This window comes from Trichogramma pretiosum, unplaced genomic scaffold, assembly GCF_000599845.2.
Source record: "Trichogramma pretiosum strain Unisexual culture from Peru unplaced genomic scaffold, Tpre_2.0 scaffold113, whole genome shotgun sequence".
NCBI lineage: Eukaryota > Metazoa > Arthropoda > Insecta > Hymenoptera > Trichogrammatidae > Trichogramma > Trichogramma pretiosum.
This window is the reverse complement of record NW_019640797.1, coordinates 62,621-89,605: the sequence shown is the minus strand read 5'-3', so window position 1 is coordinate 89,605 and position 26,985 is coordinate 62,621. Positions and strand designations below refer to the sequence as shown.

General features: G+C 41.7%; 1 protein-coding gene across 8 annotated transcripts; it reads left to right on the top strand.

Moving 5' to 3' along the window:
• LOC106659915 (anoctamin-8) lies at positions 1–26,828 on the top strand. 8 transcript variants are annotated; one of them, XM_014382678.2, is made up of 18 exons: positions 1–369; positions 10,872–10,957; positions 16,326–16,486; positions 16,551–16,821; positions 17,208–17,396; positions 17,782–17,967; positions 18,079–18,231; positions 18,310–18,445; positions 19,110–19,165; positions 20,185–20,259; positions 20,344–20,694; positions 20,976–21,050; positions 21,549–21,770; positions 21,858–22,152; positions 23,447–23,866; positions 24,955–25,222; positions 25,295–25,688; positions 25,753–26,828. In XM_014382678.2, the coding sequence occupies exons 1-18, from the start codon at positions 183–185 to the stop codon at positions 25,921–25,923; spliced, it is 3,696 nt and encodes a 1,231-aa protein (XP_014238164.1). In that variant the 5' UTR covers positions 1–182; the 3' UTR covers positions 25,924–26,828. The 8 variants fall into 8 exon arrangements, with proteins under 8 accessions (XP_014238164.1, XP_014238166.1, XP_023314172.1 ...); XM_014382680.2 differs by having other exon boundaries at positions 20,973–21,050; positions 23,474–23,866; XM_023458404.1 differs by having other exon boundaries at positions 20,973–21,050; positions 23,471–23,866.
• The last annotated feature ends 157 nt before the right edge of the window (positions 26,829–26,985 follow it).

Sequence of the window (26,985 nt, the reverse complement as noted above, 5' to 3'; positions counted from 1 at the left end):
GCGAGAGGTCGTGGTGCGCGCGTTGTCGTCGTGTTCGACGACGACTACGAGTTGTTGTGCTGCTGCGGCGGCGGCGGCGGCGGCGGCGGTGCGGAGTGTGTTTTTATCTCTTTGGTATAATAGTGCGTGTTTTGTTGTGCTGTTTCGCTGATCGCTGAGCTTTCGAGGCATTCGTTACTACGATGCCCGAAGGCGGCGGCGGTGGTGGCAACGAGGGGTCGTCGTCGTCGGCTGGCCCCGACGAGACAGCCCCTTTGTTGAGAGCGCAGCAGCAATCGAACGACGACGACGATTCGGCCACGATCGTCGGGGCCGACGGCCTCAAGCGCAGAAAAGTCATACACGCCGCCAAAGAGACACTCGATAAGGGTGAGCGTGTCTATGTATAGTTTCTGTATATTATACTATACTACACTTCCCTGTATCTGTCTCTCTCTCTCTCTCCCTCTCTCTCTCTTCCACTGTGTCTCGTTCGCATGGCGCGCACATATAGCTCGTCGTCGCTCGTCGGTTTCCGCAAAAGCCACGTTAATGCGACCGCTTACACACTTACGACCCTCTCCTCTCTCTCCTCTCCTCTACTCTCTGTTCTAGCATTATATGCGAGGAGGGGTGGTAAAAACGATCGTCGTAGTGATGGGTCATGTGCGTGGATGTACAGTGTTTTTTTCTCGAGAGTGAATTCGGCGTCGAATATAACAAGCTCCACTCGAGTGATCGTGGTCAACGATTGTGCGAGCTTTCGTCGCCTTTAAACGCTTTCGAATCACTTCGGGCTCCGAAAAATGAGAAGAGAGAACCTTTACAAGTTATTTTTAGGATTTTTTTCTCTCTCTCTCTCTCGCTCACTCTCTCGCTCGAGGATTATTTGGGTTAACGACAGTTCTTCAGCTTTTTAATCTCGGAGAGCGTGTTGGGCGCGCAAAATCGATTCTCGTCGTACGAAATGCTCTTTAATCGTTGTACACTAGAGCCGTGTGTTCGGTGTGTGTGTGTGTGTGTGTGTGCATGGGCTAACTCGAAAGAAAATCTTTTTTCCGCAAGGTCAGAAATTTTCTTTATTCAAACAACGCTGCGAACCAATGTGACTCTCGTATCAAAATTTACAATCTCAGCGTACATGTGCAGCGCTATTAAATGCGCCTTCGCCCGTGTTTTCATTTCACGGGCGAAAATTAAAGTAGAGCCGCCGCCGCCGCCGCTGCCTCGTACGCGATAGATCATAAAACTTTTACATCGATTTCGCGAGTTTCGCTTGTATAATGAAAAATTATTGCACTTCGACTGGAACGAAAACACGGATCGCACAAAACTCTCCCGCGTACTTTATTGTGGATTTTAACTTAATGTACGTTCGGGGAATTGCTCCATTCGTCGGCAAATTCGCGTAAACAACGAAGAAAAAGCTCTTGAACGAGCTTGCAATGTTGTATATAATTTTATTTGTGTGCCGTTCGTCCGCTTTGCATTGTACACAGTTTTACGTTTATAAACTTGTGCAAAGCCGACAATAACAATTATCTAAATTGTAGAAAAAAAAGCCTTCCCCGTCGACTATACTCGCGCTCGTACGCAATGCAATATACTTACGTAATATTCTTGCTGAACTCTGCGTTTCCAATTTTTTAAGTACACAAATATACTCGAATCGAATTAAATAAGTTTTTTGGAGCGTATTTGCTTTTCTTATATACTTATTTAATGTTATCGCGAGGCAAAAAAACTTTCTTCGTGAAAAACAATCGAATATTTGGCCAAAGAAAATTTTTCAAGACGTAATAAAGCGGCCGCCGCCGCACGAGCGGTAAAAAGTATTAAAAGCCAAGAATATATAGGTAAACAAAAGTTTCGTTTTGAAACGCGTATACCCTAAATAGCGGATTTCACAATGCAGTAATGTATTTTGTAGAAGTAAGTTCTTACTTTTGTCGCTCGACTCGTTGAAATGTAACTTGGGCGGAATTTCTTTCCAACCCTGGAAATATGCGATCTTCGGTACACACAATTTTGTTTATTCAATAAAACTGCATGGATACCGAATTTTCGATCTCGCTTGTGCATATATATAGAAAAAAAGTTCCTGCAGCTACTGCACCGCGAAGACCCACTCGTACTCGATATGAGTTGAGAGTTTATTTTTGAGATTGACTTCAATTGTATCGCGCAACGAGATCGTAATTAAAATAAGTTTTAATAAACATTTGGCCCCCCTTGTCAGAAGAGTTTTCGCGCCCCCCGGAGGTTATAAAATTCCGCACGAAAATAATTCGCGCGAAAAGGAAAACTGAAAATTGACATTATATGATACATCCAGTTTAAAACGAGACGTACGCTTTTGATATTTGTCAAAAACTCATCGAGCGTGTGCACACGTTACTAAAACCGACGAATTTTCCAAAAATTCGCGGATGAATTATCATCATCCTCGCGAAAATGTAAACTCGTAAATAAACTCTCGGGGAGCTGAATTTATAATAAACACGCGCGAAACGTCGAGCTCGCATCAATTAGTTATGTAAGCATCAAATGCTCCGCACCGAGTCCAAATGTTCGAGTCCTATTACGTATACTTACTTTTTGGGTTGTATATTTGCACGTACATTATAACTCGACGCTTGTGCTCAAAGAGCATTGATAAAGAGGGAAGACGCGTTGAATCTTGTCAACTGCAGATGTAGACCATCGTGTTGTCGTTGTTGTCGCCTTATCGAGAATGTCAAAACGTCGATCTAGTAGACGCGACTATACACGCGAAACAACACGACACGCGGCTATATATAACACAGATATGTCGTTGAGACGAAGAAAATGCGAGGAAAATTCATACGCGCAATTGGCTGTATAATATAAATATCGACGGATATACACACCTTACACATACGCTGCGCCAAAGGGATAATTTATTCGTATACACATACGACTTCTACGTATAATACTCTTTGCTGTGCTGCTGCTCCATCGAATGGAAATTATACAATGGGCTGCCGTGCGCCAGTAGAGAACTCGACATTAATTTATCACGCCGCGCCAAGTCGCGCGTATGATCCGCAAGCTCGATATTGTACTGCAGAGAATACGTGGGTAAAACGTGAACCTGACGTTTTCAAATCGAGTCTACGCGGTATACATTGTGTTGTCGAATTTTATTATTTACAGTGGGTTTGTGTGTCGGGGAAAAATGATTAATATTCGCCAAAATAAACTCTTTTAAATTACTCGTCGCGCATTTTTCATCCGTTGTTTACACTTTTATGCGCATTACAGCCCGCGGAATAATGTGTCGACGTGCCCGCGAGCTTTTTCACTCGAAAGTATTCGTCAATATTTACGTATTTTTATGTCGGGGCAAACAACCATTAGCTATTTCATTTGTCGTAATATGTAAACCACGAACGATCGTATAAATTTCAAAGCGAAGTGGAATAAATTTAAAAGAAGAAGAAGAAATTGGAGTAAATACACGCTTTACTAATCAAAGCAATTATATACGAACGAAGTGGTTGGCGCCCACGCGGGTATTAAAAATCAATTTCGCGTCGAGCCTTATACTACTACTATAAACTACGTATCCGGTGTATACGACTATTTTTTCACCCGTATAAATTCATTTATTAAGTCAACGCACACAGAAATCGTTTACCGAACGCGCTACAAAAGACCAAAAAGGGAGCGCGAAAGAAAATACAATCGAATTTTTCCACTCGGCCGAATAATGGATACAGGATTGCTGCGAGCTCAAAAAATTTGGACGATAAACGTAAACCTCGCTAATGGAGCCGTTTCTCCTTCTGTGTTGGAATTAAAAACAAAAAATTTTTTTCGGACGCTCGTATAAAATAATTAACCGGAGTACGATTAACGTGCTATTTTCAGTCGGTACGGCGCGAGCGAGGGAAAAAGCCAATGAAAGAGTAGTTAGGCAGTTCCTCTCTTTATTCGCACGTATGCGAAACGAAGCTCGCAGTTGTGTTTGCGTCCCCCTAGTGACAAAGAGAAATTGTATTTTATCGATCCTATTCAAATATCGATTCAATGAATATCTCAAAACTATCAAATAACTCTTTGTTTCGAATGTTTTATGAAAAGTCGATCAATCAGAAGTTCGTGTGTTCGTGCTCCTGGTGTACGTACAGCGAGAGTTTAAAAGCTGTATCCTGAATAAAAAATGAACATTAGCACAGCAGCTTTCTAAAGCGTTCGATGGAATCGAAATTGCTCGTGAAAATCAGCTAAATCATCGTTTTAAAAATTAGTTCGCCAACAGCATGTACAATATATAAAAGCTCTCGCGTTGCTCGTACCTGTTAATACGCGTTTAATTCGGAAAAGTGCGGGCCTAAAAACAAACAATTTTTCGCATGCGGCTTATCGCTCAGCGAGAATCAACGCGCATCAATTCTTAGGCGAGCGCATAACTACGTCTGGTGGACGAGCTTCCTGCCCACAACACTGGCTGGATGCAATAAAAAGCAACCAGCCACGCTCGACACACAGACGGCTACACGCATACATGTGTATACGATTCTCGCGGGCGTCCGTATCGATCTCCGGAAAGAATAAAAAAAACTAGGAGGCAAGATCGTTGGCTACGATGGTGTGTATGTAATAAGCGCGCGCAAAGAATACGACACGGGTATACCTGTATATGAGCAGATTTGTAAAAAAAATCCTTAGTGAGTAATATTTGAGGTCTGTGACGGAGCCGAAAAAAAGTCAGAAAAAAGTTTCGGATGATTTCAACAATCTCATGGGTTTTATTTATGAGAAAATGTCCCTTTAAACACAAAAATAGTTGTTGACAAAATATTTCAATACGCGGGTCCATATTTTTATCATGATTTTGGCCTCAAACTTTTAGTCTTGATCGTTTTTTAGAATTGCTATTATATCTCTACTCAAATCAAAGCATCAATCGAGCATCTTCTTGAATTATATTTTCCGCGAAATCTACCGGTAGATTTTTCAGAGAACGAAGCGACACCCGAGTACAATAACTGCGTTTGGAAGAAGTCGACGTTGGAGGGGGAAAGTTTTGCCAGGAAGCCATTACAGTTTCCGGATCATCTAAGTTCCCTCGCTAAGTGTGAAACTGCGTTACGCGACGAGCAATTAGTGTTTATAATTTATTTATGTAAAAAGATTCTATACTTGAAATTGAGCGACCATGTCAGTTATTTGAGGCGTTTAAACTACGGATATTTTCTCGGTCCACTACCTATCTAAAATCGACGTTCAGCGTTGGAACTCAAGGTATATAACCTCAAATTTTTTTTTCTGTGTATATAGTTACAAATTAAGTGAATACTATCAATTAAAGAAGTGATGGAAAGCACCGGTGACGTAGTTAGGTAAACTTTTTCGATTCTATTGTGATCATTTATCGAGCAAGTGCTTATAAAATTCTATTATTCTTCAGAGTAAAGGAAGAGCCAAGCGATACTTGCACGAATGCTGGCGACGATTACGTTTTTGGTTCGATAGGCTCTTGCAAAACCGAAAACTCTGAAACGGTGCCGTTTCATGAATTATCGGTAAGTTCAATGATTTGAATTATATTCTGATTGTCAAAAACGATAAAATAATTCAACTTTCAGGCAAGACCCACGAATGAAACCTTAGCATCACGGAAGAGGTTAAATGATAAAATATTCATAGATTTTGAGTGCAAAGATGTCAAATTAATCATACCTGAACTTCCGTCTCTATCGACAGTTATTTGTAAATCTGTGTATCACGATTATCAATCTCATGTGAAAAAAGAAAACGAAAATCCAACGAATTACATCGAAGAAAAAAGTCTGATAATTCTGATAAAAAAGGGATTCAATTATGATAGTAATTATCAATGGAATGTGAACAATTCAAAACTTGCCGATTATGAGAAGCTAAAGAGTTTTGAAACAACCTTCGACAGAAAATCATTAAATGTCCAAGAAATTTGTCAAGGAACTTATACACCTAGAGCAAGTCCAAAAAAGCATAATAATACGGTACTCAAAAGAAAAGGACTGTATCCATGTGACATTTGCCACAAATCATTTGGACGCGAGGGTAACCTCATTCAACACAGAAATTCAGTACATGATCGTAGCAAACCCTTCGAATGTGACATTTGCCACAAATCATTTGGATACAAATGTAACTTGAAATCTCACAAAAAAACAGTACATGATCGTAGCAAACCCTTCGAATGTAACATTTGCCACAAATCATTTGGATACAAAAGTCACCTTAAATCTCATGTAATGACTGTACATGACCGTAGCAAACCTTTCGAGTGTGATATTTGTCACAAATCATTTGGAGAAAAATATCAGCTCAAAAATCACATAACTGCAGTACATGATCGTGGCAAACCTTTTGAATGTGAGATTTGTCATAAATCATTTGGACGAAAATCATACCTCAATTCGCACATAAATGTAGTACATAATGGGAATAAACCCTTCGAATGTAAGATTTGTCACAAATCATTTGGAGTAAAGGATACCCTAAAAAAACACTTGAGTATAGTACACGATCGGAGCAAACCCTTCGAATGTGAAATTTGTCGCAAATCATTTTCACGGAATAACCGCCTGAATACTCACGTGAATGAAGTTCATAATCGAAGGAAACCTTTCGAGTGTAATATTTGTCACAAGTTATATGGACGCAAGAGTACCCTTAAATATCACATAAATGCAGTGCATGCTCGTATAAAACCTTTCGAATGTGACGTTTGTCGCAAATCATTTGCATCTAAGAATGATCTCAAGAAACACATAGTACAGAGTCATAACAAACCCTTCGAATGTGAAATTTGTCATAAATCATTTGGACAAAAACAACATCTCAAAAGACACGTAAATACAGTACATGAACGTAGCAAACCCTTTGAATGTAAGATTTGCCACAAATCATTTAGAGATCAGAGTTACCTCAAAACTCACATAAATTCAATACACGATCATAAGAAACCCTTTGAATGTGAGATTTGTTATAAATCATTTGGACGAAAAAATTACCTCAAGCGTCACGTGAATACAGTACATGCTCGTATCAAACCTTTCGAATGTGACATTTGTCGTAAATCATTTGCTTGTAAGAGTGATCTGAAGAAACACATAAATAGAGTACACAGTCATAGCAAACCCTTTGAATGTGAGATTTGCCACAAATCGTTTGGACATAAATCACACCTCAATGTGCACATAAATGCAGTTCATAATCGTAGCAAACCCTTTGAATGTGAGATTTGTGGAAAATCATTTGGACTGAAACATAGTCTCAAAAGGCACGTAAATAAAGTGCATAATTGTGGCTAATTAATTTAATGTTGATCGCAACTTTCAAAAGTCTGCGTAAATACATTTTAAGATCGTTGGAAGTCTTCAAAAAAAGTTATCTCGAGATATGTGAACACAATAAATAATCATTTATACGAGTAGTAGCCTTATGGTTGAAAACGTTGGCTTAAATATTTCTTCATTTTTTTCATGCTATTATTATGTTATTATAACTGTGAAAAACTTTTGCTTATCCGTTGTACGAAAAATAACAATATAATAAATAACACGTTTTGAACGTAGTTTTTTTTCTCTAATATTTTTGAATCTTTTCCAAACCCAAAATTCCCACATCGATCAGAAAAATGCCGAAAAAAATAATATCAACGTAAACCCTCTTCATCCTAAATCATTTCTCTTCAAAATTCAAATCGTGACATTATTCTCGAAACTGAAGAATTTTTTTGTTATGGAGTCGCTCACCGGTATACGTATCCTAGGAAAAACCGACGACGACGAGCCAGCGAAACTTCCGGAAAAATCGCCCTTCAGTACGTGTGTGTGGGTGTGTGTTATGACTGCTCTGGGAACATGGTCATATACACTCGTACATATATCTCGATCAAGCTCGCGTGTATACAACTTCGTGGTCGTGCAGTTCGCGAGCAACAACAGCAGCAGCAGTGGCGGTACACACCTATACACATCGGTACTCATTGCACACACTCACACACACACAGAGCAGTGGCACGATAAATTTTCATCTCTAGTACGTATACAGTTTACGTGCACGCTTGGGGTTTTGTACATATATAATAATACGCGAGTGGCGTACACACACACACATGTATAGGCTTATTATATCCTTTTCAGGCCAATGCTCGGATCACGCGACTTTATAAAGCCGCGCGCCGCCGCCGCCGCCGCAATGCACACGATAGCTCGCGTTTTACACCCGTTACGAATTTTGCGGGCGTTCGCGCTTTTTGATCATCCACGATCATCGTCTTTGATACATATCGCGCGAAAGCTCGATATATATAATCCGTAAGAAAAAACGTCAACTTGCTTTCTGAAGAGTATACCGTAACCGTAGAACACACGAGTCGGATCTACGCGGGACGATAGGGTTTATCATCGTCGACATCGTCGTCGTCATTTTTCATAATCTATCATACACACAACGCGGCTTACAGCTATATAATCACCTTCGCCTTCTAAGCCGAGCTCTAGCTCGTTTCGGAGCTCGACTTATTATATAATATCGTGAGCCGCGTACGTGAGCTGCCGTGAGCTGTGCAGTGTTTCATTGTTGTATAGGGATGTATCGTAACACACCTTGTGTACAGTTTTCGAGCGTCGAAATATAATAACGGAAGTGCCAAAATATAACGACGAGGAGGATATATACATATATCTATATACGTAAGGATACGAGGATATATACACAGGTATATACGCAGATATATATACGCGCCGCAAGTACGTAGACAGGCTCCCACTCGAGAGCCGCAGACGAGCGCGATCGATTTTCTAATTTGCAGGATATAATGAAGAGATGCTTGTATCGTATTATGGATCCGAGTGCTCGTTGTTGCTGTTGTTGTTGTTGTTATTATGCACCACACCGCTGCCACCGCCACTGTCAGGAGTGAGCTGCGTATACATAGACATTATACATGTAGCATACGTGTATGCGTGTATAGATGTCTAGCTGCTGCTCGAAGCCAAGCTATTCAGATCTTAGAGATACTTTTGCAACTATCGCGAGACGCCAAATCACGTTTCGATTGTATATAATACCTCTACCTATACCTACTACTACTGCTACACATTTTCCTTAGCTATCTCGTAATCGGAAATGTATTCACGCGATTGGGTTGGTGCGTCGGAATTTCTTCCCTTTTTTTTTCATTATCATTATTATTATTCCAACCGCGTACACGCGCTTCTTCCGCCAGCTTCATCCCCGATTTCCATATTATGTAATAACGTTACGACTTTTTAATACAAATACATATTTTATAGAATTCGACCCGCGCTGATTTTATCCCCGGCAAATTTTATCCTTTCGCGCGCGCATCGACCTTGTGCGCGAGCACGAACGCGGTGGCAGGGCAAACAGCATTTTAGTGGATATTGGAGAAGCAGCAGCGAGCTTTAGATGTAAAACTACACGATGTTACCATGTGTTATTTCCAAGGTAACTTCGCTCTTCTAAAAGTAGTTGTAGGAGCTTTCGTGTGTGTGTGCGCAGGCATACACGTTGAGCATAAAAGAAAAATATTCTTTGATGATGGAAATCCGTGACGTGTGTGTAACTTTTTGCTATGTACGCTGAAAGCTGGCGCCTTCCAACGTATTCCATTATTTTCCCTTCGCGTTCGGCCGTGTATGTACGTGGATAATAATAAAAGTCAAATGGATTACATAAAGAAATTTTTTTTTATTCTAAAATGCACGAGTCTATAAAGGGTATATATACGTCCTTTTGCAATTTTAAATACCTTCCGCACGCTGGTGACACGCGTTATATCCATAAATAAGAAAAAATAATACAAGTATAAGTTAAATTTATTCTCGTTACTAACGATGTGCGATATATATAAAAAAAAAGTGTACATTATCCCTTTATTATGCTTTCGCGAGCACGACGACATTGAATTATCTAATTTTAATGTCGTACTTAACCGTGAATAAATTAAACGTGTATACGATGATAATATCGCGTGATTATCATCATCGTCGTCGTCGTCGTGTGTGTAGGTATACAAGTAGCTCGTAAATCGAGCAGAAACGAGGCTCTTTTCTTTTTTTTTTTGCTTCCTCTATTCTTCTCACCCGACGAGCGACTACTACACTCCTCGAAGCGACGGCGGCGACGGGGGCCCTTTTACAGTCGTTCTAGACGAGCCAAGGCGGGCGCGCGTTCGGTTGGGTACACACACGAGCCGCCGCTGCTGCTGCTGCTGCAGCTATCAGCTCGGCGACACATCGACTTATATATATTTTTCTGCCGCGCCGCGACGGAAATATCACTCGATATTTCAGTTGGCCGAGCAATCGAGGTCGTTCGATAAAAACGGGGTCGAAGAACGAACCCGAACTCCGAGCTGCACTCTTACACATACACACTTACACACAGACACACACATGGCGCATACTACTCGGTGAGAAAGAGAGAACCTTCCCTTTCGGAGGATAGTAGAATAAAGGAAGCGACGCGACTCGACGAGCGTGTATATAGGTATAACAATAATAATACTGTGGAATTTCGAATTGCGAAATCTCGTACCTATACCGAGCAAAAAAAAAAGATAGAAAGAAAGAAGTGAGAAAAAACATTGGTCAATATTGCGGGGGATGAGCCGAGAAAGTTGGCACCGAGTATTGGCTTTGCAGGCAGGCGGCATCGGAGATCTCATTATGCGATTCAAGCCAATGATTCATGACGCAGATAACGCGCAGTCAGCTACTTACCCGCGCGTTGAAATAATTATATCACGATTATTTTATAACACTGCACGATATATTATTATGTAATTAAACTAAATTGTATAAAAACATCATATTGATGTGTTTATTTTGTTTCGTTCGTTGCAGCGTCGCGCCTACTGCGTCGAAAGATACCATGCACGGGCCACCTGATGACCCCTCGCCGCCTGTGGATACAAAAAGTTCCAACTCAAGTAAGTTTTTATATATACGTATACAGTTTTTTTTTTTTGTATTAATAAAAAGTTCCCAAGAAAGTACCCCCCAGTAATAGCCCGTATCGATCTCTTCTTTTGCCTCGTAAAGGGAGTAAAAAAAAAAATAATAAAAATAATAAAAAAAAAGTTCGACTTTGATAATCCGATCCTGTGTGCCGAGAGCATGCGTGCGTGTGTGCAGTGCGCCCTTTTACGTCCTGGCGCTTGTAAGCTACGAAAATTTAATACGTATCGATTCGGCCAGCTCAAACGTATACGTACACTGCACATATACTGCTCGGTAATATTTCATCGCCGCTCGACTACGTAATCCGTTAATAATATCGATGCGATAAAGCTCTCCGTCCGGTACATAATGTAAAAGCTCGCGCGCCCGCGCCCCGAAAAAAAGGCACATTGCACACGTGGGCGCGCGCGCACACGTTGAAATAATATTAATGCATTATATATTCCTTGAACCGTGAATATATATGAACGTTGCCCCGGACTCGACGATACATACAACGTCACTGCGGAAATTATCATATCTGCTGCCGCTGCTTTTGTTTAATGTAATTACCCGCGTGTACGCGTGACCTATTTTAATGACCATCGAAATAACACATACAAGTAAATAGCAATAATAATTTAGTCGAGCGGTAGATAAACTCGAACAGTATTGCGTTAATTAAGTAACGACATTTGTGGTATATATTATATCGACAACGAGTGCGTGTATGGGTGTATGTTTGTGACGTCTCGTCGGTAAACTCTCCGCAGTGCATAATAGATTCTCATCTCGTGCAAAAACCAGAAAGAAACTCATGAAAGAAAAGTGAAATATGCTCCGGTCTCGAGAGCTCCATTAGCATTTAAATAACTTATCAAAAAAAAAAAAAAAACAAAATATGAAAAAAATTGTTTTTTCTAAACTCTCTGCTATACTGTATATATCGTTGACAGGCATGCCTGTGTTTTCTTTTACATATAATAACTCAGCTGAAGGCAGCAACTATCCGGACAACCACCTACATATAGTGTATACGCGATTAGCATAGGCGCAGCGGAGCTTTTGTGCATTCGTGTATCGTTTGCATCGAATTAACCTCGTGCCTCGCCCGCCCGGGCCGAGCCCGAAAGTTTAATCAAACTTTTTCATCCCCCCCGAAAAGCCCAAGCGCGAAAATCTATTTTCGGCATATATAACAACGGGTGGCGTATATAAATTCTCTTTCTCTCACACACACACACACGATACTATATGCATGCCGAAGTATAAACGAGCATGAGAGAGAAAGAGAGAGAAACAGGAAGAGAAAGATATAAACTTTGTGCGGCGGCACCCGCACGCGCCTACGCGACTTGTATACGGAAATACGTGAATTTCGATATATGCTATGTATTGGATGCAGTATCGATGAATCGCGCGTCATTATTGTATCGATCCACGCTCGAAATTTTCGTTGTTGTTCACTGATTATTTTCCCATCCAATTTGGAGTATAAAACGAGAAACCGGATCAGCGGGGAAAAGTTTTAACATTTATATTTACTCGCAATTTGCCGAATGTTTCATTGCGTTATATCGTCCTGAATTCGATCGTTGTCTGTCCAACGCCACGTCGATCGACGGGTTATATTTCGAAACTTTTGGCCGCGCATTCATCGATAAGGTACTTCTCTTCCAATTCGCCGCGAGACAAATTAAGTTAAACTCCGATGTAGCACGGGAATTCGTAATATTTGATAAATTGGATTCTGACGGTTGACGTTATTCCGATCTCTCTCTCTCTCGATCGAGAAGACGAGTTGACACATAGTTTATATCTCGCTCCGCGTGTATGTCTCTTGCTTGCGAGTAAAAATACATGTGCGACCAAGTTACGTATGTACGCCGGGCACAATTTTATCGGTCAATTTTATTATTGGTTCTTTATCTTTTTACTTTTTTACGAGCCCAGCAGGTTTTTTACTGACCGTGTGTAAGCGACGCGTATCGTCCTTTTTTTTATACATCGTTTCGGATTTATTTTTACACGAAAACTGTGTAAATAGAACGAAGCTATCGTCGTCTCGATCCTTCAACGAGACGTTATATCATCCAAAGTTAAGCAGCCTGCAGCTCTCTCTCTCGACTGACTCTGTATTATTTACCTTTAATCTAGAATACGTATGAACGATATGCATTATTACAATAACGCACAACTTCTAAAATTCATTCTTCTCGCAGAACGCAGAGAGAGAGAGAAACTAACGAGCCGCGTGCTCACTGGCATATATCATACATTTATGCAGTTGCAACTAAAGTTTGAACTTACGATTCAGTGCTTCCTTTCAAACGAGCGTGAGCTGCGCGCACGTGCCACACACACACACACACAATCAGCTGCCGTCGTGTACATAATGAACTCGAGCGCGAATCCACAGCGAATACACACGGATCTTATATACGATTCATTAAAAACACACAGAAGCCGGTGTGTAGTGGCATAAATTAACTCGTTTCGCAGCGAGGTGCGCACGTGGTTCGCGTATTATGATTATATACACACACACACACAAACTACAATGGGTCAGTAGTATCTATATGAACGTTGAAAACAGATTCACAGATAATATTACGTAGTGCGCGCGGTAGTACAGTCGAGGTGTTTATCGCGATACGTATAGTTATCCCAACGATCTCTCCTCTCTCTCTCTCTCTCTCTTACATAAACCGGAGCAACCAAGTGTCCTCGTATAAATATACATCGTGTGGCCACAGCTGCGCGAAAATACATACACTCACTCACACAGCTCGGTTATAAATCCAGGAGCTACGAAAAATAAACAACGTTCAACAACGCGCGCCTGTTGGACGGCAACCCATCGTACGTATACGTACTACGGCACGCGCGCCTGGCAGCAAGTAGTAAGTCCAGCGAGTAGGTCAGACGTGTCGCACGCGCGCGCCTTCTGCATCGCAGGCACGTGTGTGTGTATATAGAAGATACGCACAGCCTCGCACAGACACACACGTTAACTATGTAGGCCCCTCTCGTGCTGCCATGCGTGGGGGCGGCGGCGGCGGCGGAATTGTATAGGTGCAGTAGCAGTAGTACCAGGCTCTCGTCGCAATTTGGACGATCGCCAGGCGATCCCCTCGGAGGCCTCGTAGTCGTGCTATCTATCGAGCTATTCATCTCTATTCCTTGGCCATACATATACCTCTCGCAGTCCTCTCTGCCAGCTGAATTCCTTCCATTCCGTGCGAGCTCGTATATATATAAAGCAGCAATGTGTAAGATATATAGCTATAAACCGAACCTCGGCTACCGTGTGCTCGCCGCGATTATAATAATGCACACACACACACATACATACGTGTTATATAAGAACGTGTGCGCGCGTGCGGACGAATTGCCAAGCTGCCGAGAGAGTCGGAACAAAGCTCGGGCGAATCCTTGAGCGAAAAAAAAGCAGTGCTGCTACTGCCTAGCCTAGCCTAGCCTAGCACACGATCGCTCCCCTGCGCATCATCATCGTGTGCACATGAGCACAGTCTGTTGGTAGTGCGGAATTCGAGAATTCGGCGTATCGGATAGCAGCGGCAGCAGCGGCAAGCTCGAGCTTGCAGGAATATTTTTCTTCTGTTTTTCTTTTCTCCGTGCGGTAGGAATACGATATTTTTTAACGCGGTCTTTTTTTATTATAGCACTGATTCGCGCGCGCGCACAATCTCTGCATCCGGTGATTTTCGAGCGGGGATTTCTTTTGTCTGTATTATAACGTACCGGCTTCATTATCATCATCGTCACGCATCCCTTTCATACGTGACCGGGTCATTCGTTCGATATTGTGCACGCGCGGATTTTTTTTTTTTTTTTTTAAGTGACACTAATTACGCGGACGAACAAAAATAAGGGCTTGCTCGTTATCGCGTAATAACCGCCCACTTAAAAGTATAGCTAATCTTTGCATATTTTCTGCGGTTGGAAAGAAATGTATGATACGTTACGATTATATCTCCCCACGCTCATTTCGATTCATTTCGACGTTTGAATAATTCAGAGATGCGTGGGAGACCGTGTACATGTGTAATGGATCGTCGTTTGGAGTAAAAATATGACGGACCGGTGCAGCGCAGGAATAATCAATGAGGGACGAAAAAAAAACGACGACGGTAGTGATATCGGGAATCAAATGCATCAATATGACCTGATAAAAATGCTCAACATTAACCATGGTCTAGTGACCAAAAAATGATCATTTATAACGTTTTAAAGTACATGATCATTAATTGGCTTGTTTTCGAAGAATTTGCTGATACAATTATGTTACAATTATTCGGCGCATTTTAAAGAACCTGAAAATGATAATTTAAGCGTGGCTCGTCAGCAATCATATAACAATAGTACACCAAGGCGTCTGTCTGTCTCTTTCTCGCATTAGGCAGGCAACCGCTTGCACTATTCGAAATCAATGATTTTATCACATTTTGTTTTATTACTCATTAGTTAGTACTTTAAGGGGTAATTTTTAACATACCAATCGAAAGTTAGTGACTCGAAGCATAACATATTCGTTTTTGGTTAAGATCAGTTGTTCAATAAAAAAGATATACGGCGTAAAATGTATGAAATTATGATGGCTTCCCATAACAGCCCATGTTAAATTTTCTATTTTCAACGGCTTCGTTCTCAAAAATTAGTTCGGTAACCCATGCTGAAATTTTGACAACACATACAGGGCACTTTAAATGAAATTTCTGCCAAGTTCTATAACCATCTGTTGTTGACCCGTTTTACTGATGAGCCACCTTAATAATCGTTCAAAAAAATTTAGATCGTTTTTAATACTACTTTCTACCACTAGATGGCGAGAGCCATTTTATCTATAAATCTGCAAGTGGCAAAGTTGAAATAATTGTATAAGTTAGAGAAAAGTTATGAAATAAGATATTATTTATAAGAATAGGGTCCCCATAAAATGTTGAGTGTTTCTATCAGAGTATTTCAGTTAAAAGTCTTTTTTGTTTAATTTTTGTTTCATTCCTATTATACGTTCCAACTCCATGAAACTCCCACTTGTTCGTGCCTTTCAACTCTGAGCCCAGGCGTCAATTATACGACCTTTTAACGTTCCCCATGTACTCGCGCCCTGAGCCTTGGGACTAATTGAATTCTTTCATAGCGATCTCGTAAGCTCCGCGCAATTACGGACATTTTTCTTTTTCTGCTTGAAAAGAGAAAAAAGTGTCCGATTGAAATACTTTGAAATGAGTAAACGTATAAAACGATACGATTTCTTAGAGCGAATAATCCGATCGCACGCGTCGAACACACAAATTGTATTAATCATCTTCGCGAATTTGCGCCATCCCACAGGAATGCGACGTGGTGATGATGTTTCCGAGCGGCAGCAACGAGGAAACTTTGATGTGGCTTCTCGGCCGACTGCGAGCTGGCAGTCCCGGGCTCGTGGTTCACGTGCGACACCACGCCTCGTCCGACAGCTACGGTTTCTACCTGACGGCTCCGTTCTCGACGTGAGTTAAAATTTAATTTACGCTTATAAATCGCATTTTTTCAATCCTTTCCTCTCTCTCGCAGTTTACTCAAAGCGGCCGAGGAGGTGCACCTGCCGAAGCGACTGCAGCAGGAGTACGGCGGCGGCCTCAAGGAGTTCGTCGGTACGGAGGCCAAGTGCTACGAGGGCAGCGACGACGCCGCGGCCTTCTTCACGACGCAGGAGCGCCAGTCGCTGGTGCTGCATCTTCTTCACACGCTGAGGGCCGGTCCGCACGACAGTCTGCCGGGTCTCAAGCTCGTCGACGGACAGGCCATCATACCCAAATGCCTGTCCGCTGGCATCATCTCACAGGTTATAGAGCATATTCTTTTATTTTCTTTTTCAAATTTATTCGAACCACCGCGAGAGAGAAAAGGCATTCTATCTATATATACCGACAAGTGTTTTCGAAAGTCGCTTAGAGTTTAATACCACCATCGACGTTGTGCGGAGAAACGCGCTGTCGATATTTCAACGTCGAAGGCGCATTACTTTGACCATTATTGACTTCGCAACATCTAACTCGCTAGAGTGGCTGCTATCTAACGGGTACATAACGCGTTGACTGTGCCTTAAAGCGACTATTTTTCTCGGGGATAAAAGCTCGCGAAAGAGAGAGAATAAAAAACATTCACTCGGTTACATTTACGTAAAACAATTCGAATAAACGTTTGAAAATTCTCTCTTTCTCTCTTAAGGTCTTCCCGCTGCACGAGTTGCCGGCGCTGGAGAAGCTTCAGCGCTCGTGGGTAAGAGCGTTTCTCAGTCCCCAGCCCCTCGACGACATAGCCAGGTACTTTGGCGTCAAGATCACGATGTACTTCGCGTGGCTGGGCCACTACACTACCGCCCTCATTGTTCCAGCCGCGGTGGGTGTCATATACTGGGTGAGTCCTTCGCTATACTCTTCCTCTTCTTCTCCTTCTTCTGCAGATGTATACAGCTCTCGTTTATAAATTGCGACCAGCTGCACATTTCATTCGCGTCTATGTAGTTTTACCGAAGATATGCCTTTGTTTTCGCTGGCTGTTATCGGTAAAACCAATACGCACACATAAATATCCGAAAGTGCAGTATATCGCGCGCCACAACGACGGCAATCGATAAATCGATTCGTTTTCTCTTCAGTTTTTATACGTGTATATAGCTTGATGTCGTCGCTATTGCTCGGCAATGACTTGATTAAAAACAACAACAACAACAACAACAACAACAACAACAGCAACGAATGCAACGAATTTTCTAAATGAAATATTTATTGTCGTCGTTCAGGTCGGCATCATCGGCAGGAATCAGGCGGTGGAGGACGTGGCCTACGTGCTGTTCTCGATTTTCAATGTGATATGGGCGACGGTCTATCTGGAGACGTGGAAGCGACGGGGGGCGGAGCTCGCTTACAGATGGGGCACGCTCGATCAGAGGGATGATCTGCTCGTCGAGCCGAGGCCACTTTTTACGGTAAGCGGAAATCTGCGGATGATCCTCGCGCTCGACGTGATATTATACGAACGAGACGCTCAGCTGTCGCGCGTCGTGACATTTTATATAATTCGATGTGCTTTCGATCAGGGGACTTGGGAGATATCACCGGTGACCGGCAAGCCCGAGCAAACATATCCCAGCTGGAAGAGGAACGTCTTTCGCTACTTCGTCAGCGGGCCCATCATCGCGGTCTGTCTGTTTCTCGTCTTTCTCGTCATGTTCGTCAGTTTTCAAATTCAGGTAAAACAACAACAACAACAACAACAACAAAAAACTCGATAAATGCCACTTATGTGTATAAATACACAATGATAATAGGACTGGTGGGACGCGCGTCTCGAGGCCGCCGGTTACGGCTTCTGGCTGAGCTACGTGCCCAAGGTCCTGCTGGCCATCGTCATCGCCCTGATGGACGAGGCTTACTTCAAAGTGGCCGTCTGGCTCAACGATCTGGGTGAGTTCGTGTATGTGTGTGTCTGTGTGTGCTCGTGCGACCGGACGATCTTTTTTTTATACTCGACACTTTATTTTATTTTTTTTTTACCACTGTTCCAAGATATCTTCTATTATGCTATCTTCTCCAAAACCCAATTTCACACTTGTCCGGGCACTATATACTATTTCGAACTTACTTACTGCATATAAACTCGATATGCCGTAATACCGCCTCTTTTCTCCTGCATTAGGTTTCTTTTACACTTTACTCGGTTTCTTTTTTATTACATTATATACTAGACGCAGATGCTTTTGAAAAAAAAGAGGCGAAAATTGCACTTTGATATCGTTTTATTTTTTCCGTTTACTCGAAAATCAATCCAGATTTTCGTATCAAAGACTCAATGATAGTTTCAATTTTGTACATAACATTTTTTTTATCTGTGCACGTTTTAGAGATCTATCATTGTAGCATTGTTAAAAGTTTTTTATATTCACATATACATTAGCTTTACTTAGATCGAAATTAATTTATTGATAAAAAATAAAAAAAAAACAAAATTTACAGTTGCTCAAAAAAAATTAGTCCACCCCGCCCCTTATTCTTTAAACAATTTATGACATTGCATCTCTATAAAGTAGAAATGTAATCTATGATTCATTACCGTCTCTGTTGGGTACAGAAAATTATCGCCTTGACACTGAGTACGAGAACCATCTGATCTGCAAAGTGGCACTGGTAATACAATGATTTTCTTACAGTTTTTTTGTCTGTCCATATGTATAATAATTGTATGTATAAATCATCCTTTGGTTTATTGCATGGCATAATTACACTTACAACTCGTAATATATTATATACCCCGTGTAATTTATTATACCGGCAATAAAAGCGTAAATGAGTTTGTTGTGTCGGAGTCGTTGAAATTCAGGCACGTAATGATGTATACCGTTGTGTTCGTTGCGACTAATCTCCGCGCGCTGTATAGACAAAAATTACAATTTGTTTGTGTCCGTTTTTAGTCGATTGAATAATGCAGACTTTAGAGCAGTGTAATTTAATGTGTATATTTAACGCTTTGCAATCCATCGTCGTGTCTAATTATTCGCTTTTGAAAATTCAACTGTGAATATAAACTTCCACTCTACCCTTATACCCTCTATCTCTCTTCCTCTCTCTCTCTTCGACTATATACTGTGCTTTGCGCTTTAAACACGCTTTATATATATAAACAGCAGCGGTTCATTCAAAATTCAATTGATCATCTTTCAACGTTTCACCGATAGTTCTAATAATTTATTCAAACTGTGCTCAAACACCAATGCACGTTAAATTGCATCGCATGTATACGTGAGCGTTTGTGTGAGTGAGCGCGTGTTTACCTGGCGCACGAACCGCTGTTGTACTCAAGCACACTATGCGGCTCATACATTACGTGCGCAGCTTATTATTGATCACTGAAATAGCCAAGTTGATCACACACACTGGAATTGTTAAGTAATAGCTGCTTCACTTAAGAGGTCATGCTTAGGTTCAACGGTAGTAGACCAAGTGCAAATACTACTGAGGCTATTATGTAACCCGCCTCGATGCGTTAACATTGCAAATTGAAGTCCGCTTGGCTATATCTATATGTACGATATCACATATTTTCTTTCTAAAGCTCGTTAAATACGTGTGTGCTTTTATTTCCACGCGGTTACAAAATTAAAGAATTTAGAAAACGTCTAATGGATACTCATTTGCTTTCGTTGCAGTTTCAGTTCGTCAACTCTTTTCTATCGTTATTTTACATTGCGTTTTATATCCAAGACACCGAAAGACTCAAAGAGGTATGACATTGATTTAACATTAATATTTCACAAGTATTTACCTTACTCCGAAAATGGATAAATTTTCACTTGTCCACTTTTCAGCAATTGGCAGCTCTATTGATAGCGCGTCAAGTGATCGGCAATCTCAAGGAGTCGGCGGTGCCTTACCTCATCGAGCAGCTGCGACTGGCCCGCCTGAGCTTCGAGATGTTCGGCGCGCTGAGCCCGAGCGAGGCCCGACAACAACTGCCCGGCGAAGCGGCGGCAGCACCGGTCAATGTCTCGAAGGACGAGGACGAGACCGTCGCCGCTGCTGCTGCGGCTGCCGCCGAGGACGACAAGGATCATCCGAGGGTAGCCAAGCAACGAAACATTAGCCAAGCTGAACTCGAGAGTTCGCTCTACAGAGTAGGACACCCTACTAATTCTCTACTTAGTGACGTTGCTTTCAAGGTTTGATCTAGAATTAGCCGATCTTTCTTTTTGTCTTTTTTTTTTAGTATAATCTCCTCTTTCGAGTCGCCGTCTGTGTTGTCTCACGCGCGCCGCCGTCTTTATATAGATTTTTTTTTGTTCAACACCGAGTACTTAGCTGGACTCGTTGAACTTTTTTTTTGTTATTATTATTATTATTACCTCACTTATCCTAGCTGTATTGTTTGTTAATGTGAGTATATTATCTTACGACAACAACAAAAAATTGATTGCATTTTTGTTTTTATTTTGAAAAGCAGGTCTTTGGTTTGAGAGGTCGATTTGTTGAAAAAATTTTCGTTGGCTGCAGAAAGTTATGGAGCATGATGTTGTTCGTTAGTGAACTTTTTTATTTGCTTTTTCCACGATTTTTTATATACATTTATGTTCGTCTGTTCGAATTGTGTTTTTTACTTTTTTCTGTTTTTTGATCGATCATTTTTGCAGATTTAAATAATTTTATCGTTTTTCATCATTCTCTCTCTCTCTCCCATCGTCGAAGCACAGGTACCATTCAGAAAGGTAATGTCACACACGCTCATCCTCGATTACTTTTTTTTTATCCTGTCGATTATTTAAGAGAGTTTATATTACGATACCCCCGAAAAATTTTTATTCTTCAATTCTTTAATAACACGATTATAATTAGTTTGCTTTATGCATAGATGTTTTTTAATATAATTGCACCAAAAACAATAACAAAACGATCGAACGCGATGAAAAATGTTGACTGGATAAACGTAAAATGCTGAAAAACCATGATACTAGTCGACATTTTGATTCGCGCGAGATGCACCACCACCCAGCGCGACAGACCACATTCGGCTCTGTAGAGAAAGAAAATTCCGTCTTTGCAGTACGACGGCGCCTTCTCGGAGCACCTGGAAATGCTGTCTCAGCTCGGCTACGTCTGCCTGTTCTCCTCGGCCTTTCCGCTCGCGGCGCTCTGCGCGCTGATGGGAAATCTGCTGGAGCTGCGCGGCGACGCCTTCAAGCTGTGCTTCGTCCTGCAGCGGCCCTTCGGACGCAGAGTGTCCAATATCGGAACTTGGCAGGTACGTAGCTCGATGTTATTATTAAAATGTACGACAGATGGCAACGAATCGATAAAACCTTTTTTTTTCGTCTCATCGTACATTCAGAACGCCATGGAGGCGATGGGTCTCGTGGCCATACTGGTGAACTGCGCCCTGATCGGTCTCAGCGGCCAGGTCCAGCGAATGTTCCCGGAGATGTCGGCCACCCAGACGATACTGCTGATAGTCGCGCTCGAGCACATCATGCTGGCGCTGCGCTTCGTCATCAACTGCGCGATCCCGGACATACCGAGCTGGGTGGCCACCGAGATGGCCAAGGTGGAGTTTTTGCGACGCGAGGCCGTCAGGAGACTGTCGACGACACCCTCGCCGTCGGATCATCACGCCTCCACGGTCATAGGTACGTTGTTCGATGGAGCGCGCGTATCTCGTGATCATCGAGATCGCGGACCTGTCCTCTGGCACCGTGACGAGCTTCGTCGATTTTTGATTTTTTTTAGCTTATAGCTGTACGATTTTTCGACAATTTTTTTTTGATCATTTAATTGTCAGTTGAGAAGAGAAGTGCAAGGATTTATTTTTGTCAATGTTTTGGAAGAATTTTATCGTCATCGAGTAGAAGTGCTCAACATTTTTGGCGAGTTTTTGACCAAAGAAAAAGTTTCTCGAACGTACGAGCGTCATTAGAGCTAGACACGCACAAGAAAAGTTTAACGTTTATTGGACGTACAATGCTTTTTTGTCATTTAATGGCTGGTTTTCGTTTGACTTCATAAAATTTGTGCAAATATCATTTAAGCACTTCTTCGGTAGATATTATTCAATTTCTACATGGGGAATGTAAAACGTTCATGACGTAGAATTTATTAATTTAAGGTTTAACTACATTATCGTTTGTGCTTGAAAAACTGCGTTACACATTCTACTTAATTTTTTAAAAACCGCGCTTCGACTTATACACTTATTTGAATTTAGCCACTTGCAGATTTACAAAAAATAAGGTACTCGCCATCTAGCGGTGGAGGCTTAAAGTAGTCAACAGTGTATTTGTATCAAAAGTGTTTGAAAGCTGACCTAAATTTCTTGAAACAATTAAATTGTCATTTTCAAAATATTTTTTATGGGTTTAATATTTTGAACATTAATGTAACAGAAAAATCTCTAAAAGCAAGTCTATCAATGACACTGTATTTTAAAACAATATGTCCATGCATTGTCGATGTTGAGCACTTCCACCACGAATAGTTAATTCATTAAGATTCAATTTGACCAATTCCATCTATTACATCTATATATATCATTGCTCTGCTCCACTATCACACTCATACCTCTCATTCTTTTATCCCATATTTTCCGTTTGCGTTTGCCAAAAAATGCAACAAAGCTAAAAAAAGAAAAAAAAAAGAAACTATTGGATGGCCATGAACGCACATCTGTGCGGTTAACCAGTATACATCGAGAGATGAAAAAGAGAGAAAAAAAAAGAGGCGCTGCAGCAGCATGGATATGATGCTTCGCACGCTTAAAAACTATCCGCACGCGTCACGAATCGCACGCGTTGCGCTGTGTGCAAAAATCGAGCGATAATCCGCAAACGCGTGTGTGTGCGCATATCCAATCATCTCCCGTAAACGAATCGTATCCCATCACCCGTGACCCACCGCCCCCTCGAACTGAAGTCGAGTTTAACTCAGGGAGATTCGTGGTGCGTGCCGCAGCAGCTGGTGGTGGCAGCGGCGGTGGAGCCACGTCCTCGTCCAGCGCCAGCGGCACCATGGCCAGCAGCAGCCAGGAGGAGCTCAGGCTCAGGCAGCAGGCCCAGCAGGAGTTGGCGAGCGCCCGGGCGGCCTATCGCGCGATGCAGTCCAGTCAGCCGGGCACGCCGACCCTGTTCTCGACCAGCTCGAGCGCAGCGGGTACACCCGCGGCTGCGGCTGGGGCTGCCGCCAGCCATCATCAGGTGCCGAGGATAACCGAGACGTCGACGCCGCAGACGCCGGGTAGCACGGGCAGCGGCAGCGATCACAGCAGCACCTTCTTGGCCGAGGCCGCGGCGACGACCACCAGGGATATCAGCAATTTGCCAAGGGGTAGCATACCGGGTGGCGAGAGAGGTAATTTACACTCGTGTTCAATCTGTAAATTTCTGAATGTATATTTATTGGACCCACTCTGAGGGATACTCGCTAAAAAGTTTTTTATCAACCATGGCTTTTCATTGATAAATATTTCCAGAATAATTACCTCAAAAAATGATATAAAATATCAATCTAATTTTTTCAGTAAATGTTAAGAATAACATTTGCAATGATTATTTGACCTTGTCTGACAAAATTTATTTACCGATTTTCCAGTCCGACAAAAAAATCCATTTTTTTATTGGTTTCTCAAAATTAATTGAAAAAAATTAGATTGATCCCGGCTGAAAAAAATCTTATGATGTTTTGGCGTGATTTATCATATGATTTTCCCAGCAAGGGAAGCAAACCCTTATTTTAATATAAAAACCATTAAAAGGTAGTGGCAAGATATAATTTATAGTCTGAATTTATTCATGTCATTGAAAATGAAGAAACTACTTTTGAAAATTTGAATGATTTGAAAGAGTTTGAAGAAAATTATAAAAGTAGTAGGCATAAAAATTCAGATATAACTATGCTATCTTATCATCGAGAAAATATCGATGCTAACCTTTTACAAAACGGTACAAAATCAGGCAGTTTGATGATTCAACAGTTCGGTAGTTTTATAATTCACTTCAAACTCTTTAAAATTATCCAATTTGTTGTGCTGTAAATGTACATTTTTTTAGCTATTCTCAAAAGTAGTTTCTTCATTTTCAATGACATTAATAAATTCAGACTTTAAATTATATTTTTGCACTTTTTTCTAATGGTTTTTATATAAAAATAAGGGTTTGTCTCCTTTGCTAGGAAAAATCATATGATAAATCATATAAAAAATCATATCATTTTTCCCATGATTTTTCTCAGCAGGGATATTAATAAATTATTGGGGGTCAATATTTTGGCATTATAAATTACATTTTCATTTATTAATAAATGAACATCTGTCAGACTGGGCTTAAAAAATACATACAGAAATGTTCACATACTTATGAACGAACGATCTTATATGTCAGTGGGATCAACAAAACCAATAAGCGAGCTCATTACTTTATTCATAAGTAATAATGTCGCAGGGAGAAGGTCGAGGGAGTGGCTGGCGAGCGAGCAGGAGTCGTCGGGCAGCGGCGAGTACAGCCATCACCTGACCATCGGTCCAAGCGGCGGCGTCGACTGGATACGCAGACTAGGCCTGGAGAGCGGAGGCGGCCGGAAATCCAGCGACTCCGAGATCATATCCGGCAGCAACAGCGGCGACGAGATGGCGTTTCACCGCTCGACGGACTGCATCGTCTCCAAGGATCTGGCCGGCTCGTCGGACAGCGAAATGCGTTACGAGTTACGGTTCGGATCCTATTCGCATATCGATCGCTCGATTTTACCGAGTAATAAATAAAACGTGTGTACTCGTCGCAGGTCCATACCGCCCTGGACGCCCAACGCCAAGAATCAGCAAAAGTATCGCTCGTCGCCGGAGCGAGAGCCGAGGTCTCGCGAGAAAGAGAAGCAGCAGCAATCGCAGCAGCTGACACCGATGCAACAGTACCAGCAGCATCGAGACTCGGTGGCCGAGCATCGCGAGCGGGAGCGAGAAAAGGAGGCGGTGGCGCACGCCGCTGCATCGGCCGCCGCTGCTGCTGCTGCCGCTTCGACGAGCCAGAGTACATCGGCCGGCGGCGAATCGAGTCGAAGGACATCGAGTCAGGACGACGAGAAAGCCAAAGAGGAGCGAGAGGCCAAAAAGACGAGGGTCAAGCAGAGCCTGATGAAGAGGGCTCGCTCCGTAGCAATATTTTCTCTCAAGCTCAAGGTACGCTATGCTCGGCATGAGTATAGAGTTAAATTTAATGCGATATTTACCCCCGAATTTCTAGGAGAGGAGAGCCAGGGAAGCGGAGATCAAGGCGAAGGAAGCCGAGCGAGAGGCGAGATGGCAACAGCAGCAGGCCTGCGTGGGCGGCGAGCTCTCCTGCATACCCATCGAGCAGCTCATATCTGTCGAGGATATCGCGGCTATGGAATCGATGCGCCGAATGAATCACTAGTCGCGACCGCATCAGCAGCAGCAGCATCAGCTCCGTTAAACGCTTTTTTTTTATTCTTCGGTGATGAAAGTACGCGGCGAGGAAAACTGTAGCTAGAATTTTGCTAAAAAAAAAAACACGACTACGGTATTTCTCGTCGTGTACTCGACTGTGACTGAGTGCGTGAGTGTGTGAGTGTGTTTGTGCCTGTGTCTGTAAGATGTTTAGAGCCAAGCGGACGAGTAAATCACAATCAAAAGAAAATTAAACGATGAAAAGCCAAGAATAATGTTTTCTGCGGTGCGGCCGCACGCCTTGGAAACACGCATCCGCGCGGGAGGATTTATCCGAAAAGCTGTAGTAATAATAAATAATACGCAACGAAACAACGAAACTTAGCCAAATGAATATTGAAAAAAAAAAAAAATTCGTATGATTTCGCATAAAAAGTCTTTGCGCGAATGAACGAACGAACGAACACGCGATCGACCCATCTTTGAAGCAGCAGGTTTTTCAACGTCGACTGAATAAATGGTGCTTATAATTAATTGTGTATAAATTTGTAATCTTTCCTAGAGTTCGTTACGATATTTTTCTTCTTCTTTTCCCATTGTCCAGAAAAGCGCAAAGTAAGATCTAAAAATGAAATTACACACGAATTATGTCAATTAATATTTTTGAACAACGTTAAAAGAAATAAATGAGTACTCAAGGTCGGAAAATAAACATTATCATAAATACGAGTAAAAATATAAAAAGTATAAATGAAATTTCAGTTGCCGAAAAGCCTGCAGCTATTGTAAGATTTAGATTCAAATCTATAAGTAACGTAGAAAAAAAAAGCAATCGATCTATCAAACCAAGACTAATGTATAATGTTTCCCTCGCTCTTACGATTGTACGAGAAGAAAAATAAAAAAAAAAAACAGCTTTTAACAAATTTTCGATTCAAAATTTATATGATAACCAGCCGATGGTGAAACATAATTGTTACTGTTGCTAAATTATAAGTTGTTAATCGTGAATAAATAGTCGTTTTGCTAAAAAAAATAACAACATCCTGTATAGAAAATAAATCAATAT

Excerpts from the sequence above, each read along its gene's own strand:
- LOC106659915 (XM_014382677.2), top strand. The coding sequence starts at position 183 with ATGCCCGAAGGCGGCGGCGGTGGTGGCAACGAGGGGTCGTCGTCGTCG. Across the intron at positions 20,695-20,972 it reads TTAGTGACGTTGCTTTCAAG|CAGGTCTTTGGTTTGAGAGG; the intron begins GTTTGATCTAGA and ends TATTTTGAAAAG. Across the intron at positions 23,867-24,954 it reads CATACCGGGTGGCGAGAGAG|GGAGAAGGTCGAGGGAGTGG; the intron begins GTAATTTACACT and ends ATAATGTCGCAG.